Source organism: Lonchura striata, chromosome 11 (genome assembly GCF_046129695.1).
Source record: "Lonchura striata isolate bLonStr1 chromosome 11, bLonStr1.mat, whole genome shotgun sequence".
Taxonomy (NCBI): Eukaryota; Metazoa; Chordata; class Aves; order Passeriformes; family Estrildidae; genus Lonchura; species Lonchura striata.
In genome coordinates this window covers 18,522,847-18,542,194 of record NC_134613.1, presented here as the reverse complement: position 1 = coordinate 18,542,194, position 19,348 = coordinate 18,522,847, and the positions used below count along the sequence as shown (strand labels likewise).

Sequence of the window (19,348 nt, the reverse complement as noted above, 5' to 3'; positions counted from 1 at the left end):
GTCCCTGCGGAGCAGGACTGGGTCCTGCTCGGTGCCACGGGAGCCTGGGCTGTGAGAGCCACCAACAAACCTTCCCTGCCCACCCCGCTCCCTGCCCCTTCCCTCCCCGCCACGAGCACGGGGCCAAGGACGCGCCTCGCTGCCCTTGGCCACACAAACTAACTACCAACCTCGGACCAGTCACGACAAACAGCGCACGTTTATCCATCACCTAACAAACCCTCAAGAACCAAGGCCACCTTCACACCTTGCAGATGTAAGGCAAACGCCCTCCGAGTCCAGCAAGCCCCACGGCAAGGGGTCTTGCCCAGGCCAGTCTGGCGAGACGCTCCTGCATCTCTCCTGCCCCTCCCTCGGTGAACACCGAACAGTTATAATACTCAGGTCAATATATATAGGTACCACGTAGATATATTTGTGTCGCTGTCCCGCGCGTTAACGAAGACAACCAACCCCACCAGGCAGCTCTCGTCCTTTCTGCCCCCTCCCCTTCCTCCCGTGGCTGTGCAGGAACGTGGCCGGGGACCACCCTACGTGGCCCCATCGCACTCCCCCACAGTCAGCTTCAAGGCTCCTTGCTGGTGCAGCGTCTTTAAGGCTTTGAACTCCAAGGGCATGGTGTGCGGGCTGGCCTGCGAGGTGTAGCCGTACTTGAGGCTGTCGTAGTAGTGGTACTTGACCGGGTTCTGGTTCTGGTCCAGGGGAAAGGGCCAGAAGCCGTAGAGATAGATCTGGTTGCAGAAGCGGGTGGCCAGGGTGTACATGAGGAGGCCGGTGGTGGGTCGCTTGATGTGCACCTTGTTGGTCAGCCAGTACCTGCAAAGGGACAGTGGAGCTGGTTATTCACCCTCACACCAAGCTCGTGTCCTGCACCTTTTGTCTCTCCAGCCTCTGACTGAGATGTATTGGTGATTCAAAGTGAGAGGATTCTGACTAGCAGAGTTCTCTGTGCCAAGAAAAAAAAAGCCTCTCTAGGGACTGCATCCTTCTGCTCTCTGTCTGCTGGTTACATCACACTTGTTGCCATGGCACTGGAGCATCTCATGCCTCGACAATCCTTTATATAAAACAAATTGCTTGCAACAGTGGCCTTCGGTACTTCAGCCTACAATTATCTTCCAATCAACCCCGGGGATCAATACCATAGACCAGAGCATTCACATGTCAAGTAGACTCCAAGAACCCCTCGAAGCAGACACAGTCAAACACATGATGATGACTTTCATTGATGAATGAAGATTTTACTCTGACAGCAAACACGACAGGGCTAGAAAAACATCTGCCTTGGAACAAAGGGTCACCGGGCTGCAGGAGCTAAAATGCACTGCTGAGTTCCCATTACACCCAGCAACTGCTGCTGTGATCCTGGACCAAGATTCATCACCACACTCGGCAGCATGAGTCCATCAGACACACAATATGGCACATTGCAATAGAAAATGTGAGATACTGAGGTCAGCTGTGCTCGCTGCTGGGAAGCACGTTAGTCTTTATGAGGGATGGCAAAAAGAACAGGGGAAGGATTTAGGGACGTAGTGATGCAACAGCAGAAACGGTATCAGCTGTGGTATTTTGGGCTGCTGATAAAAATTATTGCAGAATCAACATCACGTCCTGTAAGAAGATGTTTCCAGTGCCCCATATTTATTGCAAAAGCAATTTATCTGCTTCGCTCAGCAGGAAAACAGTGTCAGACGAGCAAAATCAGAAAGCGAAAGGTTTGGGGAGGTAGAAGATTTCCCCATCAGGCACAGTCCCTCCTCCCCCAGCATGTCTGATGCCAGCACTGCCCCAGCACACTCTGCTGTGCTGCAGCCTCTCTGAGCCCTTGGATTATTTTTAACAGGTATTTCCAAGGGCCTGAGCTCAGGTGAGTGACTGGCAGCACCTTGGACAAAAGGCACGAGGAAGCAGAGTAGAGCAGGATGGCATTTCTGTGCTCTCACCAGATGTTTGGCTCCTGAGCTGGGTCCTGCAGTGACAGTGGAGCCCCAGGAAGTGCCTTGCTCCTCATTTGCACTTTCTGCTGGGCTCCTGAGAGTCTGATGCTCAGACAGCAGGAACCCTTGGGAGAGCTGAGCCTTAATCCTGCAAATTAGCTTTTCAAGAAAGCCATTAAAATTTAGCAACCAAGGCACAAAACATGCTTGCTTGTTCTCAGCCAGATAAGAGAAAAAATTGACTTTTCTGGTGAATCAAATTCTGGAAGCAGAGTGACCGCCTTAGCATGTGCAGGAAGGGCACAGGGACAGTTTTTTGGGGTGGCACATCCAGGGGTGCTCAAGGGGGCTTTAGCAAAGGATGAATATCATGTTTTGGGAAGGAGGTCTTTGCCTGGCTCATGCTGGTACATGAAAAGAGCAAGAAACTGGGGGAAAAAGAGTATCATCAGCATTTTCTGTGCTTGCCCAGCCATGCTGGGCTGTGCTGTGGGGACCCAGCAGAGCTCACTGCAGTGCCAGGCAAGGTAACCATAAAGCAGCCTCCTTGATGAGTTTATGGGTAAGCACATTAGACCCCCAGTGTGCAAAGGGAAATGGGAGATTATCACAACCATTTAACACTGTGAATTAGGGTATCCTCGTGCAGCAGGGAAACCACCTGGGAAGAACTGTCAAGTCATATTAAGCAGCTGGCTTTGAGGGAGGACAACTGTCTGGGTATGTCCTACAGCTGCTTTAGCCTCAAAACTCTCCTTTCTGTCAATTTACCAGCTGGAGTACACAGAACAACACTGGTGACCTTTTGCCCTCCCAAAATACTAACTTCTGTGTTTTGTTGAGAGGATGTTAATACTCTATGAACATCCAATGACCCTGACAGCAAGATGAAGTGATTCTTGTACAGAGGCACAGGCCATTCATGTGACCATCAGCTTCATGCATATAAACAATGAGAAAAATGGCCTGGGTCAGACACTGAAGCACCCTGTAGACACATTCTGTCCTCTGCAAGCCAGCATACACAAAAAATCCCTTGTGCGCACAAGCCACCACCCTTCAACAGCCACCACACCACACCAGTATCAGCTGCCACCACCCTAAAACAGCCCTACCACAACCAACCCAGTGTATCCACCTCACCAAATGCAGCTACTGAGCACTCACTTGATAACACTGGGGTAGGGAACACTGACAACTCATTTTTGTAATAATGAACATTAAAACCTGGCCCTTTTGTCTGTACTTCCCTTTGTTGCAGGCAGGGTATCACAAAAACCTCACTGATGCAGCATTATAAATTCTCAATGTAGCTTTGAGAGGGGTTGAGGGACTCCAGGCTGTCCCAAACCACCCACACAGATGACATGACACATAATGCCCAGTCCATAAAACAAGCCATGCCACAGCTCCTGCAATTTGTTTCCTGGGCAGTGAAGGTGGGAAATCCTGTGGTGAGGTCTGGGAAATACTTTTTAATGACTGGTTTGTGATGGGAGTGTCAGAGCTAAGCAAGACCTTCCTCTTATCTCTCCTACCACTGTCCAGCTGAGACAGCAGCCACAACCCTGGTGCAGGAGAGAACAGCTGGGGATGGAAATAAAACCTAATTAATTCTGTAAATCCAAATGAGGTTGTCTGGGCGCACATGGGATGCTGTGTCAACAGCACACCTTTAATATGCAAGGTCCAGGATTTTAATTAGGAGGAAAGATAATCTCGGAGCAGGCAGTAATTATTTTTCAAACTGGCTACACCAATCACCATAACTATTAACTGCAACATTTTATGGAAAGAGACAGCAATTAAAAGAGAAGAGCAAAGAGCAGTCCTGAAACCCAATACCTCTGTTCTAAGAGCTGTTCTCCCAGTGAGGAGCTGGTGCTGTGTCTGTAAATAAACCCTCAGGTGTGGATGCAGCTCCTGAGATAGGCAGGAGCCTGAGCAGGATGTGGCTCAGAACAGGAGCCATGATTCTGTCAGGGGAAAATTGCCTGAGACAGCTCTGGTTTCAGATCAGGACAGTGACAGATGGAAAATGCCACCAGATCTTCAAGGCCATCTTTTGTAAGGAGGCAGCCTAGACACAAACCCTTCCTGAACTGAGACTTAAGAAGAGCAGCTCAGAGAGTCTCATCCTACAGCTGGGAGATGGTTCTGGTTGCTCCTCATTTCTTAATCCCCAGCTGGAGATGATCAGAAGTGTCCTGAGAAGAACTGCTGCCAGGTGCCTCTTGTGAGGAGGCTGCTCTGCAACAGAAACTGCTGTGCTGGGACCTTAAATCCCAGTGGGAATCCTGCAGGAGGCAACACCCTGAAGCTGCCCCTAGGAAGCCACAGCTGCTGCCCAGCCAGGAAAGGTGGCAGCCACCCCACTGCACCCCTGGAGCACATGTCCCACCACACTGAGAGTGCTCATCCTCCCCAGCATCACTGAATCTGGGGAGGAGATCCTGGCCTGGATTTGGGCTGGAATGCTGGGTGCAGAACTCCTCCCTTCAGGCAGCACTCAAGGACTGCTAGAGAGGGCAGGGATCTGCTCTCTGCTTACCATGCAGAGGAAAAACCTAAAATAACTTGTACCCTCCAGGTAAGGGTTAACTCACAGGATAAAATTAACAACAAATCCATTGCCCTCATGAAATGAATAAAAGACATAGGTCAATGAAGAAATCAAATTTCAGCAGTATCAGCTGCTTTATTTCACGATACAAATCAGAACAGCTGAAATAATGCAATTTCAGACTCTTTCAAAAAAACTAATTCATAAAAGGGTGATATAAACACAAGCTGTTGTGGAGGTGCTAGTCCTTGACTGGCAGCAGTGTATTATCAGTCTGCCACACACCCCCTGCTCCCAGCAATACCCAGGAAAAGGCAGACACAGATAACCAGAGTGAGTGCCCTGAGTGACACTGGTGCAGGTGGGGACAGGAGCTGTGGAGCTGGCAGGGGACAGAACATAGCTCAGTGCTGGGTGGATGGGGATGAAGTGCTGGAGCCCAGAGAGCAGCTGATATCCCCCTGCTCTGCTTCTTCCAGCCCTTTTTCTGTCCAGGTATAGCTTCCTCTGTCACCTCCACCACAACAGCCAAGAGCCATGAACAGTGATGAGAGCTGTGCTGGACAAGCAGGAACGGGCATGTTCCCATCCAGATGCTAACACTGACCCAAAAACTGCATCTGGTGTCAGCTGGGCTTTAGCCACAGGCTGGGCAAAGCCCAAACACCAAACTCAGCCTCCCTGTCTAGACTGGATCCAGATCGTGTAGCCTGGTTCTGGTTTTGGTGACTTGGCACAAAGAAATCAGCTCTGAGCCACAGATAAGAAACTCTCTTCTCCTCCAGATCTTGAGCTCTGTGATGCCTTTTCAAACACATATGGTACTCAACACCCTCAATTAAAGGTTTTCTAAACAGACAAAAAAGGAAAAGAATTGAGAATAACCTTATTTTTTCCACTGTTCCTTTCCATGCCCCTTCATTTCTTTTGAAAAACTAAAGACAGAATCTTCCAGATTAACAGGAAGAAATTAACTCTCTTGGGCCCCCAGTGCAGACACACCACAGCTCGGGTTCAACATGCCTCAAGTGCAGAAGAGGAGAGCATAATAGCTCACACAAGGACTTTTTTTTGCAGGATATCCACTGATCTAACCCACACATGGCTTTGTGGGTGTTCACAGTTCCCCCTCACATCCCACTCCAATCACACACTTGTGAATGGCTGTTGTCTTTCCCATCAATACCCTTTGGACATCATTTTCCTTCACCCAAGTGCAGGACCACAGTCCTTAAACCTTTTGTTTAATGTTTAGGGGAAGGGCTTTAAGGCACAGTACCCCAGGGCAGGCATTTCAGAGGAGCCCCTGTAAGCATGGAACTCCATAAGGGAGGAAGCATGAAGGAGCTGCTTTAAAAAACCCACAAGTGGGTGATGCTGGCCTGACACTTCTGGACACAGCAGAACCAGTCCTGAGACAGAGGGTGAGAAAAGCTGAGCTGGGAGGGCTCTGAAAAGGAAAAGCAGGAGCTCAGGTTTGATGTGTTAGAGAAAAGCAGAGGCTGTGGAGGGATGCAAGAGAGTGCAGCCAAAGCAACAGGTCAGGAGAACCATCTGCACACATGTCCTGTGTGAGGCAAAGGAAGAAAAGGGGGCTGGAATGGAGGTGGCAAAATGGGAAGAGGGAGAGGGAGAGGAAGAGGGAGAGGGAGAGGGAGAGGGAGAGGGAGAGGGAGAGGAGAGAGTAGGTGTGGGTTTCCACGTCTGATGGATGAGAAAGGCATTGTGCCCTGACACCTGAGCTGAAGGCTCAGCCCTGCTTGGGTGTGAGGACCCAGGCAGACACCCATGGGTGCACCTTGTGGCCTGTCAGACTGCAGTGCTGAGTGTGTGTGGCACCCTGGGCAAGGGGATTGTCCTGAAGAGCACACAGCAGCTGTCACAGCTCTTTGGATTTAAACCTAATGGGAGACCAAGCCAAGGAGCTGCAAGGTATATTGATTTTTAATTTTTTTTTCTCTCAAGAAGCCCTTAACAAAATCTTATGGGACTGGAATTGGTTACTGCCAAGAGCCCCTTGTGATGGACACAGTGAGAAATGCTAGAGCAGATTAGACAAAGTGAAAGGTGTCCCTGAATTCGCTGCAGGGAGTGACAGGCAAACCTCCCAACACAATTATTTTCCCTCTCTGCCTGCATTTCATGTTATTTCTCTAAGGAAAGCTGCTTGGCAATAGGGACTACAAGGCTTGTTGGAGACACTAACAGGCAACCTATAAGGGGTTTGCCTGTTCCCCAGCCAGGCAAGGTGTGTGGGGCTCACCAGAGGAATTGCTCAGGGGACATTTAATGGAACTGCTGCCAAGTAAGGCATGAACACACCCTGAAACACACAGCACTGTCCCCAGGAGCTGGCTCCCTGCCACCAAACTGCCCCCCTCTCCAGCCCTGGGGGTGACCTGGCTCCCTTCTGAGCTCCTCCACTGGAATGCTGAGGCTCTCTCCCCTCCTGGTGTGAGAAAAGCCTGCGACTATCAGCAAACATTTAAAGCACCCTCACAGCTTGAAAGGTGATGTCTCAAATGATGCTGTTAAGGACAACAAAACCAAATGCTTTTTACTTATCTCAGCAATGCACCCTCTACAAATGCCCCAAAATGCACTGAAAATTATAGGAAAAATGCTCAATTGCCACTTGAAATGAGTTTTGGTTTGAGGGAAAGCAGAGCAGGACGATAAATACTTTGGTTCAAGGAGAAGTCAAGGGCTCACAAAGGTATTTTGCTGGTAGTGGAGAAAGAAAAGGCAACATTTTTGTGGCCAAATTGAAGTTGGCCGAGATGTCTGCCTTTCTACAAAGTGCTATTCCTTGGGCAAAAAAACATAAAGGGGTGCCTGGGCTGAAAAACTTTCCCCATTTCTCATTTTTTTGTGACTTCCAAATCAACTCAAGGTAGAGGATAAAAGGTAGTTTTATCCAAAAAGGGAGAAGATGGGCCTCTCTGCAACAGCTGCCCACTGCAGCACAGAAGGATGTGCTGTGGGGCTTTGTGGATTATTCATTCTCTGCTGCACACCACATGCCACAAAATGTGTTTGTTTCACAAAATTCAGATCTGTCAAATAAAAACACTGTGAACCAGCACAGAGAGAGCTGGAGAGACAGAGGATGTTGTTGGAGACCAAACCCTTCATAAGCAAAAATATGGCATGATCACAGGAATTGGCCAGTGACACAGAAGATGAATAAATAAACTCTGAGTGATTCTGCTCAGCTGGACCTGAGGAAGGATTCCTTCACCCCAAACCACATCATATCAATTACCCTGAGCAGATGGTCAAGACAACCCTACTGGTACCTAAGAGACTTCCTACACAGCACCAAGAGCATCAGCCACCTCCCTCAGCTGTGCCCAGGTCATTCAATTCTGCCTGAATCACTCTCAAATCCACCCAAGTCCAAACCTAAGGAGGCTGCTCCTAGGAAAGGGTTAACACTGACTCCAGCCTTCCCCCAGAACAGCACAGCCCTTCGCCCCCCAGCCCTGGGTGACTCTCTGTGAGCTCCTGGGCCAGGCCACAACACAATGGGTCAGTGTAGAAGTGCTCCCATCAGTTCTGGCTTTCTGAGGGGGCTGCACTTTTCATTAGATTAATTGCTAATCAGTAGGCATCCTTGTTTTCCTGCTGATAAGTGTGAGAGCAGGAGGGCAGGTCAGGCAGCAGCTCTCCTGGCTTAGAGGGCAATCCCTGATGAGGATTAGCACTGGCCTCTGTGGTTATAATTGAATTAGTGCAGCCTCTGTGCTGCCAGGAGCCACCTGGCCCTGCCCCAGCATGGTGACCAGCCCGGGGGACAGGGTGGAGGTCTTGGCTGTATTTCCAGCCAGGACTTGGGGTTTGCCATCAGCATCAGCCACTGTCCAGCCACATGCTGGTGCCACCCCCAGCTCCCTTCAGGTGCTCCCTGCTCTGCCTGCATCCCTCCTCTGAGCCCCAGGAGGTTTTGAGAAGCCCAAACCCACATTCCTTGCACGAGACCCCAGTGAAATCCATGGTTCCACTGAAATAAGTGCAGAAGGAGAACACAGCTCCAAGCCACAGGTGCACTGCTCTGGGCACGAGGCAGCACCGAGCCCCTGGGCTTCTCCCAAAATCCTGCACCTCCTCCAGCCAGGCAGGTCCTGCCAGCCACAGGGGGTGGCTCCAGCTCTGCTCTGCTGGAGCTGCACAGGGACCAGCGTGCCAGCCAGCCCAGCTGGGCTGCAGGGCTGTGGCACAGAGAGGCCAGGAAGATGCTGTGGGTTGGAAGATAAGCCCAGCAGCTGAGCTTGTGGAGGCATCCTCCTCTCCCACAGGAAAGTGATGCCTAACCCTTGCCAGCTCCTCTGCAAAGCTTCCTATGGGAAGTTTCTGCCACTAGGAATGGTTGCCAGCACAGGATTAGCAGCCTGTTGATTTAGAGGGCTTATTACAGGAGCTTAATTCGATTTTGACAGATGAAAGTAAGTCAATTATAGCTAGAAATAGCTCTGAATTTGGGTTGTGGGATTTTTTTTCCTTCCTGTCTTCCCCTTCTGTGAGTTGTGGTATCACTTCCTTCCCTTTCTTTACCTCAAAGCCAGTGTTTTCTGTGAGATGCTTCTCTGGCCCAGGGAAGCCTCTAACACAGGCACTGGGGGCAGATGTGGTATTGCTCATTATTGCTGCCTGTGAGGCACCATGGCACCACTCCACTCCTCCCAGACTCCCCAGGCTGCCCTAGAGCCCCTCCTTGGGTTTGTGCCTGACAGAAATGACCCCAAAACCTGTCCCCTACCCACCCCCTGCACTGACACACAACCTGGGCTGGGACAGGAAATGCCCAGCAGGGACCAAGTGACCTGCAGGGCTCAGACTCAGAGGCGTGCAGGAGAAGTGCTCAAAGAAATCAAGGAACATTAATGCTGAGGCTTAGAAGTGGGAGCACCAGCTACACAAGGAAATTGCCATCCTGTGAGATTAACGGGGTCTAGTCAGGATCAGAGGACAACTGCTGCCATAAGTCATCTCCAGCAAAAGCCACTGTCTGCCTCGACTCCCTAAATGCCTAAGGAATCATGATCTTCCTAGAGAAATAAAGCACAAAAGCAAGAGTCTACCCCATTCCCAAGTCATTTGTATGAAAATCTCACCCCCAGGGCTCTCCTTTATTTTCTTTCTTTTCTCCTCCCCACCACACCTGTGTCTCCTGTACACTTGAAGATGCAGGCAGAGAACAGAAATACCATTTCCTTCCCTCAGAGTAAACCCAGTCACCACCAGCTGGCCCCGTTTTTGTGATCAGCAGGACCTGACCACGTCACTCCCCTCCCAGCCAGGCTCACCCAGCTGATTGAGGAGCTGTGTCTGACCTGTGTCACTGAAGCACAAGGTGACAAATCTCATTGCTAGCTCAGTGCACACCCATTTCTCCAAGGAAAGCCCCAACCACAGCCTTGGGAGCTCCGGTGATGCTCCAGGAAAGCACAGGAGGTTTGGATATTGCTACAAGCCCTCACACTCAAAGAGCACAGTGGGGAGCCCGGGCTCACAAGGACCATCCACCACCCCATCCTCATGGTTTGCAGGAGCAAACAGCTTGTGCTGCTTTCCCCCAGCACAAACCCAGCCCAGGAGATGCTGGCTGGGACACCTGGAGAGGCGCTCACCCCCGGACAGCGTGCAGCAGGCGCAGCGAGGGGTAGGCAGTCCTGACGTTGATGTGGTGCTTCAGGATGAGCTCGTTCACCCACTCCACTCGCTCCTTGCCCCCCTTGGCCATGAAGGCTGGGATCCAGAGGATGCTGCCATTGAGGCTGTGCAGGCGCTGCAGCAGCTTCTCCCTCCAGGTCTCGTTCACCAGGTCCTCGAAGGCGCGCTGGATCACCGAGGGGTTCATCGTCACCAGGTCTGTCTTCATGCCCACGTCCTGGGAGTACTCCTGCACGGGGGCCAGGTTGCACCTGCAAAGGGAACACCCAACAGCCCTGCTCAGTGGACTGAGAGAGGGCAGGGACGGGCATGAGGGGGGTGTGATGCCAAAAGCCAGGGCTGGTGACATTGTGCCCATTTGCCCGTGCTTTTAGGAGGAAGAGGAGGGAGAATGACCCTCTGCAGGAAATTAGTGATGATGAGCCATCTCCATCTCAGGCCACCATCCCTCAGCACGATGTGCCTCTGGGACCAGGCTAATGGCAGCCACAACTGTGCTGTATCCAGGGAGCAGCGGCTCTTTTGGTGCCTCTCAAAAATAACATCAGCAACAAAGCTCCAGTCTCTGCTTTCATGGCAAGTTTTAGACAAAACAGCCTTTTCCACTCAAGGAAAGCACTTGACTCTTTAATTCCAGCTCTGCTGGAGTAACATTATCCCAAAAGCCTTTCCCCCCCTTGCGAGTCTCTGCAAGCAGCAGACCTGGTGGCACCGGTGGTGATACTGACACCAGCAGGAGGGGGATGCCAGGACATGGTCTCACAGGGTCTGACTGTCTGGAGGCTGTGACCCTCACAAAACACCTTTTTCTGTAGTGTTCATTGGTGCCTCCTCTCAGACTGTACATGTGGGCACAGGCCATTCTGAGCTCCTGTGTCACAGCAGCATGAGGGCTGAGGGCCTGTGAGGCAAATTGCCAGCAAATCACCCTTGTTATAGAGTGGTTTCCTACAGATCCCTGAAGGGGATAATCTATGTCTGTGCCATGCCCATGGCACAGGGCACATGGCACTGGGAACCAGCTAATGGGAGGGATGCAGAGAGATGCTCCCCCAGCATCCTCAAAACCAGAGGATACCCATGTGTTTGCACACTCAGTGCTTTGCTGTGGTGTCTGACAGTGAATTTACAGTATTTAACGAGCAGGAATTGCATCCTAAGCATCTGCCTCAATAATCAGTCATTATTACTGTTTTCTCTACTTAGACATGGAGAAAATAATGGAATGGTGGAAAGAAAATCCAGCTACAGGCATGGAGGCCCTTTAACTGACTCATCACAGGAGTGAATTCAGTAAAAATAAACATTGGACTTGTATCCTGGACACAGACCCAATGTCACTGCCAACCCTGCTGAAAAGGCTGCTTGGATGGAGCAAACCTCCCTCAGGAAGATGCAGGTTCCAGCAGTGGCTCAGACAGTGGGAAGTGTGTCTGTGCCAGACCTGCACCAGCACATGGCTGGAGAGAAGTTGCTCAAAATTCCCATCCTCACATCCAGAAAAGCTTTTCTCCAGCAATTTTGCTGCCTGACATGAATGCCCCTCACTAAACTTTGCCAGCAGCACAGCAAGCAGTTTTTCCCTCTGCTCACTTGTGTTCCAGTTAAGGATAACACTCTATCCCCTGTGGGCAGGCTGGAGCTGCCAGCAGCCAGGCAGCTGGAGCAGCAGGGTTTGAGTGGGGGACAGAGGTGACATTATCCTCATTCCCACATCACACCAGCACCGCCTCTGTGAGCTCCTGATGGATTGGGCTGTCCTTGTAATAGACTCACCAGAAAACAAATGTCTGCATGTACATAAATCATCTGTAGATTCCACAGCCTCCCAACTAGCAGGGGCATTGGGCTGGGAGGGCAGGAGCTCCTCCTCTCCACTTCAGACACCACCAGAAGTGAATCTGGTGTGTCCCAGCAGGGCTCAGGATGTGCTATGCAAGGATATGGCACTGGGGACAGAGGGGACACAGGGGACTGTCAGACCTGGCCATGCACAAGTGTGGTGCATTCAGGGCATTGTGTGGTGCACCCCTTGTGCTCGAGTGATTTGAGGAAGAATCAGGTTTGTGAGAGCCCAGGATGGGGTTTGTTTTCAAGAGGACAAACCTGAGAGAAGGGGAGGCTGTGGGGAGCAATGGTGCACCACGAGAAGAGACAAGGTGCACTCACAAGGACACGTGGGGAGCGCTTGGGGACGCGGGGAAGGGTCCCCAGCAGAACTCTGTGAGTGCTTGGGGGGCTGTGGGGATCCCAGCCCCCTGCACTGCTCTCGGTGCCCCTGAGCTGCAGGAGCAGTGCCCTCCCTACCTGATGACGAAGCTGTGAGCGTCGATCTCGGGCCCGCAGCCGCTGCTGAGCAGCACCCCCGAGTTGCCCACGATGGCGCAGCTGGGGAACTGCTTGCCCTTGAGGGGAGAGGTGCGGGGCAGCAGCTCGTACAGGTTCTGCGACACGTTCATGGTGCTGTCCCTGTCAAAGACGTAGTGGATGATGTCCCCCGGCTTCAGCGTCCCCTTCAGCACTGAAATGTCCTTCTCTGCATCCAGGAACTTCAAGATCTGCTTCCTGAGCACAGGGAAGAAAACAGCCTTATCAGGTGAGGTACAGAGATTACCTGGGTCAGGTGTAAGGTGAGCTCCTGCCTCCCGGCTGCCCTCACTCTCTGGCCAGTCCATCTCACTTTGCTCTCCAGGCACAGCTTACTAAAGGTTATCTCCACCTCAATGCCTGCTCCCTCTCCACTCACCCCTGCCCAGGCAGGCTACCACAGTCAGCCCACCATTAGTGAGGGTCCCTGAGTTCACCCAGGCAAGCAGGTCTCCTTCCCTCTGTGACCCATCACCTGCACACACAAATTCCACTTGGCCTGAAAAACAGGGGCTCAAGTGCTCCTTGTTTTGTCATTGCCAGGCCAGCTGGCTTAGCTGGGAATTAATTTCCAAGCAATCGTTTACAGATATGAAGCCTATCTCAGCAGGAGGCAAGTCTTTATATTTCTTCCTTGACTTCTTTAGATGATACACAATTTGCCAGCTTGCATTGGAGAGGACCAAATCTGTCTCTTGTCCTACAGGTAATTACCAGTACCTGATCTTCAAAGAGAGTGTCTGGTTGTGTCTCCATTTGGATGAGGCTGGTTTAATGTTGTGCTTAATGCTTTCATTACTTCTGTCAACAACAGCTGGAGATGAGGAGTCATTTATTACTACTTCAGCTCTAGAGAAAGGAAAGTCGGGGAGAGGGAGACAGAATCCGTTAGCATCCCAATGGCACTTCTAATCACCATCTTCAGCTCTGGCTGCTGGAATTCAAACTTCATCAGAAAAGCAAAATTGTAGTTATTAGCTAAACAAGAAGTGAAAGCCTGTTCGTATTCTGCTACACTCAAGCAGACAGACAGAGATCCTTAAATACCCACTCGCTTCTACAAACACAGACTGACAGCCAGGCACAGCTCCACAGAAAACACACCATTACACACTGAGCTGCATGCACAGAAAAACACACAGTGACAGGCTGGCAGATGGGCACTTGCAGACAAGACACCCCAAAGCCCCCAAAATTCACAAAGAAACTTCCTAGCCAAGGTGGCTGCCCTGCTGCCTCATGGTCACACACTAACATCCCAAAGTGGAGCCAGCTCAGTTCCTGGAGAAGATTAAATTCCTCACCAGAGAGGAGCAACTCTCTCTTCACCCAGTGGAGAAATTAATTCAGCTGAGCTGCTGGGTGCAGCTTGTGTGACTGGGCTGTGAGCATCCTGTACTAAAGAGGGGCAAGCTGGCTCACTGGAAACTTTTTCCCTGCTTAGAATTGAGCACAAGGATTTCAGCACCCATATCACCTGTTCCAGACCAAGAAAAGAGCAGCAGCCAGATGCTGGAGATCACTGGGAGACCCCAGTGTTTAATCCCTGCTCAAAGAAGCAAATCAGCCCCAGCACTTGTGCGACATTAAAATCAAACTGCATGAATTGAAGGAGCTTCCAACTATTTGGTTCCAGCCAGCTGCCTTCCAAAAAGAAAAGCCAAGCATCTCATCAAGAAGCTGCGTGTGTATCTGCAGACCCAAAAAAGCCTTCACACTTCAGAGCACTCTGAAAAATACACAGCCAAAGCACTCGCTATCAGCTAAAGGGAATCTCCCTCTCTACTGCAAAGGGCTTCTTCCAGCTGGGAAATGCTTTGTAAATAAATGCATTTATATAAAGCACATAAACCCTGAGGAGGGAGCAGAGTGAGAGATGGGGCAGAGGTGGTAGCCCAGGCTCATGGACAAACATCCAACTCCTGGGAACATATCTCCAGCCCAGGGAAATTGCTCCTCAGAACACACTGTGGCTCATACTGTATAATGTTTGAAAAAGGCAAGGAAATGTGTTTATAAATGCTGGCTGCCAGTGTCCTGATGTGTGTGTGTACAGTACCTCTCCAGAGGTTGTCAGTCTGTTGGATTTGTTTGCTTCTTGCATTTTGCTGCACCACTCATGTCTTGAAAACCTCACCTAAAAGGTGTCAAAAATTATGACTGAAGCAAGGTAAAGCAATCCTGGGAATAACTATGGTTTTTTTTGGTTTTGTCCATTTTCTGTGTTTTGGTCACGGGTGGTGACATCATCACAGAATGATATCACTCTACCTTGCATGCTGTCACCAAGATTTTCAAATGTGCCACTTGGCAAGGCTGGGCTGACAGGGAATCACTGTAAAAGTGACACAGAGAGACACTGAATGGGGCTGGGATGCCAGGGAATGACTCTGCCACGGAGGGATGTTACTGCAACAACACTGGAGTTCTGGTCCCAAACACAGTGAGCTCTCCTCTAATAGCACCTAGAACTATGGAAAATAGCAACTCTATCACTGACTTATTTTCACAATAAGTAAACTCTTTCTCATTCTCTCAATCACCACAACTTCCAGATCCTTGGTTATTTGCAAATGATTACTGCATTGAGCTGGAAGAAGGAGGGGGGGAAATGATTAAGAAAATGCAAAGCAGAAGTGAAAAGGAACAGATACATTTGCTAAATAAGAACAGCACTATCCAGCGAAGAGGAGAAGCAGATTAATAGCTGCCTTACAGCAAAAACAAATGAACACAAAATCTAATTTACAAACCTATTAGATTTGCTATGTAAGCTGTTCACAGCTGATCTGATTGTACCTCTGCCTCCAGAACTCCTGCAAGACAAAGGAAATGCATTATTTATAATTCCAGCTCCTTTCTGCCAAGCATTGTTCAACAGTCAAGAGATCCTGCTCTGAAGGGCTCCAAGTGGAGACACTGCCACACTGCCCGTGTCCCATCCCATCCAGAAGGGAGATGTCTTGATGCCTCTGAAGGGCTTTCCATCCCTCATCACCGCTGCCCTGCTGTGACTGTGAAACCATTCTGGCAAAGAACACCCCGAGCCACCCCAGTTAATAATCCCTGTGTGATCTACCCAGCCAGCACAGACATCTGCTCCTGCTGCCCCCGCAGTGTGCGCCCCACATACTCTGCTTCTCTCTATGAGCCAGGTGTTGGCACTGCACACGGAACCTCTCCTCCATCTCCAGGCTGCCAATGGACTTGCCCTGTCCTTTTCAGGACTGAATGATCTCACCACTTCATCTGGGCTTTTAGTTGAGAACATCCAATATCTCTATTTCATGCAGATTGAATGACCAGCCCCTTGACTTGTGGGGACCTCACACTCTCAGTGTACCTTCTCTCAGCTCCCAGGGACCCAGGCCAGACCCACAGCTCCACTCCAATCCTGTGGGTGCCTTCAAGCTCCCTCTCCCCACCTCTGGTGTAACTTGGCTGAAGCTACAAGGCCAACTCACCACAGCCATTCAAACGCTGGAGCTGAAGTGACAGCAGTGTCACTCCCACGGCCTGACACCAGCACACAAGGACAGATGTCAGACCAGCCTGACCAAGACCTGTGGGAATGAGCAGCCAAAGTTTCCAGCACCTCTATGATGCTATATTGAAGAACAGGTTGGAGCAAGCCCCTTCAGAGATCCACACCATTCACACAAGCTGTGAATCCTCACTTAAACACATAAAGTATTGGTCTGCATCTAGCTGGCTGCTTGCTTTAGCTTGCTGCTTTCAAAGGGGTCACAAAGAACAAGCCACCCACCTTGTGGTGCTCAAGGGAGCTGGGCTCCCATTCACACACATTTTAACCACCATGCACTCATTGGTCTGTTTTATTGTTCCCATTGCACAGATATCCCAAAGAGCACACTCATAAAGAGAAACAAATTCTCTTCCAGCAGAAATATTGCTACCCAGAAATATATACCTTAATGAAAATGTATCTCAGGAGAACGTATTTCTACCAGTTCTGAAAAAAATCCCAAATGCATTAGACAAAAAGGAAAGAGTGTGTGTGAGTGTGCTTGGTGCCATTAAAAAGGATTTTCAGACTTGCAGGATGCCACATAAATCCCCTCATTAGGCTGAACATAGCCCTCAGCACCACGTAACATCAAACCCTTGGAAATGTCACGATGGTTTTCCCTTTCCTCCCTCCTGCCAGAGACCATCCATGGCCAAGTCAGAGCGATTCCTGCTCCAGCTCTCTCCTCTGTCCTTTGACAGACCTGAGAGCCTGCGAGCTGTTTCATTTTTTGGTGCATCAAGGGAACAGCAGGGCTGGCTCATTCCTGGAGCCTACTGGCATTTAACAAGCCCCCACATTAATGGGGTTCACGGCAGGGTGTGGGAGCAGACTGGATTAGTGTGCAAACCACGCACCTGCCCAGAGACATCTCCTCTGGAGGAGCCTTCCAAATGGGATTCACACTCCTTCACACTCACTGTAGGACAGGCAAAGCTTAGAGAAAGAAATTTTTTTTTTCCCTGAATACATGCTGGTTCACATGTGAAAGGAAGAAAGGTAAATTAGGAAGTAGAGATGACTGTTCCCTAGGTGTTAGTTCCTACCTCATCCATGTTTTGTGGCTACAGCAGGAAGGATTCAGAGCATCACAAGGTATTATTCAAATGCACTTATCCAGTCTGGCTTTACATGCCCCCCGTGACAGGTCTGTGTGCTTCCTCCTGGAATTAAGGCAGGTGTTGGGGCTGGAGATGCTGGATGTGAGGAAAACAAGTTAAGAGCACCTCTGCCTGTGTGCAGCCTGGTGGGGAAGGGGACTGGCTGCCAGCTGAGAACCCCCTCAAGGACAGTGTCAGGGGTTACTCTTTCCTCCTCACACACTGTGAAAAACTAAAATATTGCAATGCACAAAGGGTTCTGCTGTCATAAATGAGCAGGGAGGGGGCAGCTTACTGGTGGAAGAGAGCAAGGTTCTGCTAACCATCTTGCCATGGCACTGGGATCACTGCTCTGCTGGCCAGCAGCAGACACGATGCTCTCCTGGACACCTGAGATGCTGGCAAAGACACTGCTCCCTGTGCCAAGCGTGGTTTCTCCCTCCAAGAGAGGGAGACTGCCCAAAGCTGAGACAAGATACTTGTCTGAAGGTCTGAGATGGTTTATGGGTCTTAAAATGCTCAAACCTGTCAGTCCTTTGGTGCATTGTGTGCCACACTACAACCTCAGGATGTCTTCCCTGCAACCTCCCTTTGTACAGCGAAAGGCAATGTGTGCTGTAGGATGCTGTGGGGTGTGTGGCCCTGTCCAGCCACCCCACTCAGCTCAACCCACTGGTGGGTCCCAGACAGACAAACCAGCTGCCCAAAACACAGAAACTCAGCCAAGCACTGTATTCTCCAAGGTCTGCCATACTTCACTGCCAGCACAGGCAAGCCAGTACCCCTGTATGCCTTCACTTCCCCCACCTGGGAAGCAAAAAACCTTTAGAAATGGAGGGTTTTAATTAGCAAGCACCAAAAAACCCAAAAAACACAACAAAAAAGCCCCCAAAAACCCAGTCCATTTTATTACACCTTCCTGACCTGGAGTTTCAAATCTCTTTGCTTCAAAAGGCAAAGACCAACCTCGATTAAAACACCACAGATAGCATTGATTTTGAAAAGCTTTCTAGTGCTACACTGTGTTTGGACTGAATTGCCTTATTAATCTAGTTGTTATCAGTTTCATTGTATAGCCAGCTCCACAAAGTAGCAACCTGCTTCCTAATCCTATTATTTACAAAACATTTTTCTTTGGGCTTCTGTTGGGATGTTTTCCAGTGATAAGTTGCATCTATATGTGCTAATGCCATCTTACTGACTTATGCCATCTTTTCTCATTTTCGCTGAGATTTTCAAGCTGCATTGCCACTATCTAAGATATTATATAGGTCAAAACGTTCTGTGCTCAGATGTAAAGTGACACTGATTCATATATCAGAGGATCTAAAAGAAAAATTGACACATGGTTCAGGTCCAAATTTTCTTGGATGAATAATTTGTGACAAATCAGGTATGCAAAGACTCTTCTATTTGCCCCCAGTGAATGGGCCTGTTTAGGGTTTTTATTTCTCTTTTCATCATTTCCTGCTTCTTAAATGCTTCTCTTAATTGTTGCTAGGTAAGTTCAGTCTCGCTTGGAGCCACTTGGACACGTGAAATCAAAGCTGCTTTGACTGAACAAGTAGGTCACACAGCCTCGTTGGGGGAGCAGATCTCTATGAGCAGACTCCACATGTCCACGTTGCCAGGCTCACAAAATAGAAAATGTGTTTTCCATGGGTATTTTACAAAGCCTACCCCCCAAGTCCTGCTTCCCCCCAGCATTTGTGGCAGGTGATACACATGGGGAAAGGGGAGAAACAGGAATTAACTGGAAATTTCAGCCATGCCCAACCACCCATTTCACAGCTCAAAGAATGATTTGGGTTGGAAAGGACCTTAAAGATCATCTCGTTCCAACCCTCCTGCATTTAACCACATTTGTGAAGCTTATTCCTGGTGGAACAAAACCTTTGCCTCTTCCTGACCCTGGGCAACCCAAGTCCTCCTCTTCTCCCTCCTCCAAATAAAAGTTAGGTAATAGTCCCTTGGGGGATTATTAAGCTGAATTTATCCACCTGAATTCCCCAGGAAGAGAGTTCAGAGTGCCAAATTTTTACCTGAGGGGTTCAAAAGACTAACACCTACTAATTAGGTTTTCACAACCTGCTTTTATGTTACGTGCATTTTATGATCCTTGTTTTACAGCTGGGACACTGGGGGTGAAGTGGCTTGGCTCTTAACACCAAAAAAT

At 49.8% G+C, this 19,348-nt stretch overlaps 1 protein-coding gene across 1 annotated transcript in view; it reads right to left on the bottom strand.

Annotated features, from left to right (window-relative positions):
- Positions 1–395: 395 nt before the first annotated feature.
- The window catches only part of ST8SIA2 (ST8 alpha-N-acetyl-neuraminide alpha-2,8-sialyltransferase 2), a 28,824-nt gene continuing 9,871 nt past the window's right edge, over positions 396–19,348 (bottom strand). Inside the window, exons 2-6 of the mRNA XM_021530333.2 lie at positions 15,297–15,359; positions 13,264–13,392; positions 12,484–12,741; positions 10,134–10,427; positions 396–816 (exon numbers count right to left, since the gene is read on the bottom strand). Coding sequence (XP_021386008.1) covers positions 531–816; positions 10,134–10,427; positions 12,484–12,741; positions 13,264–13,392; positions 15,297–15,359 — 1,030 coding nt within the window. The 3' untranslated portion in view covers positions 396–530. The remainder of the gene's footprint in view (positions 817–10,133; positions 10,428–12,483; positions 12,742–13,263; positions 13,393–15,296; positions 15,360–19,348) is intronic.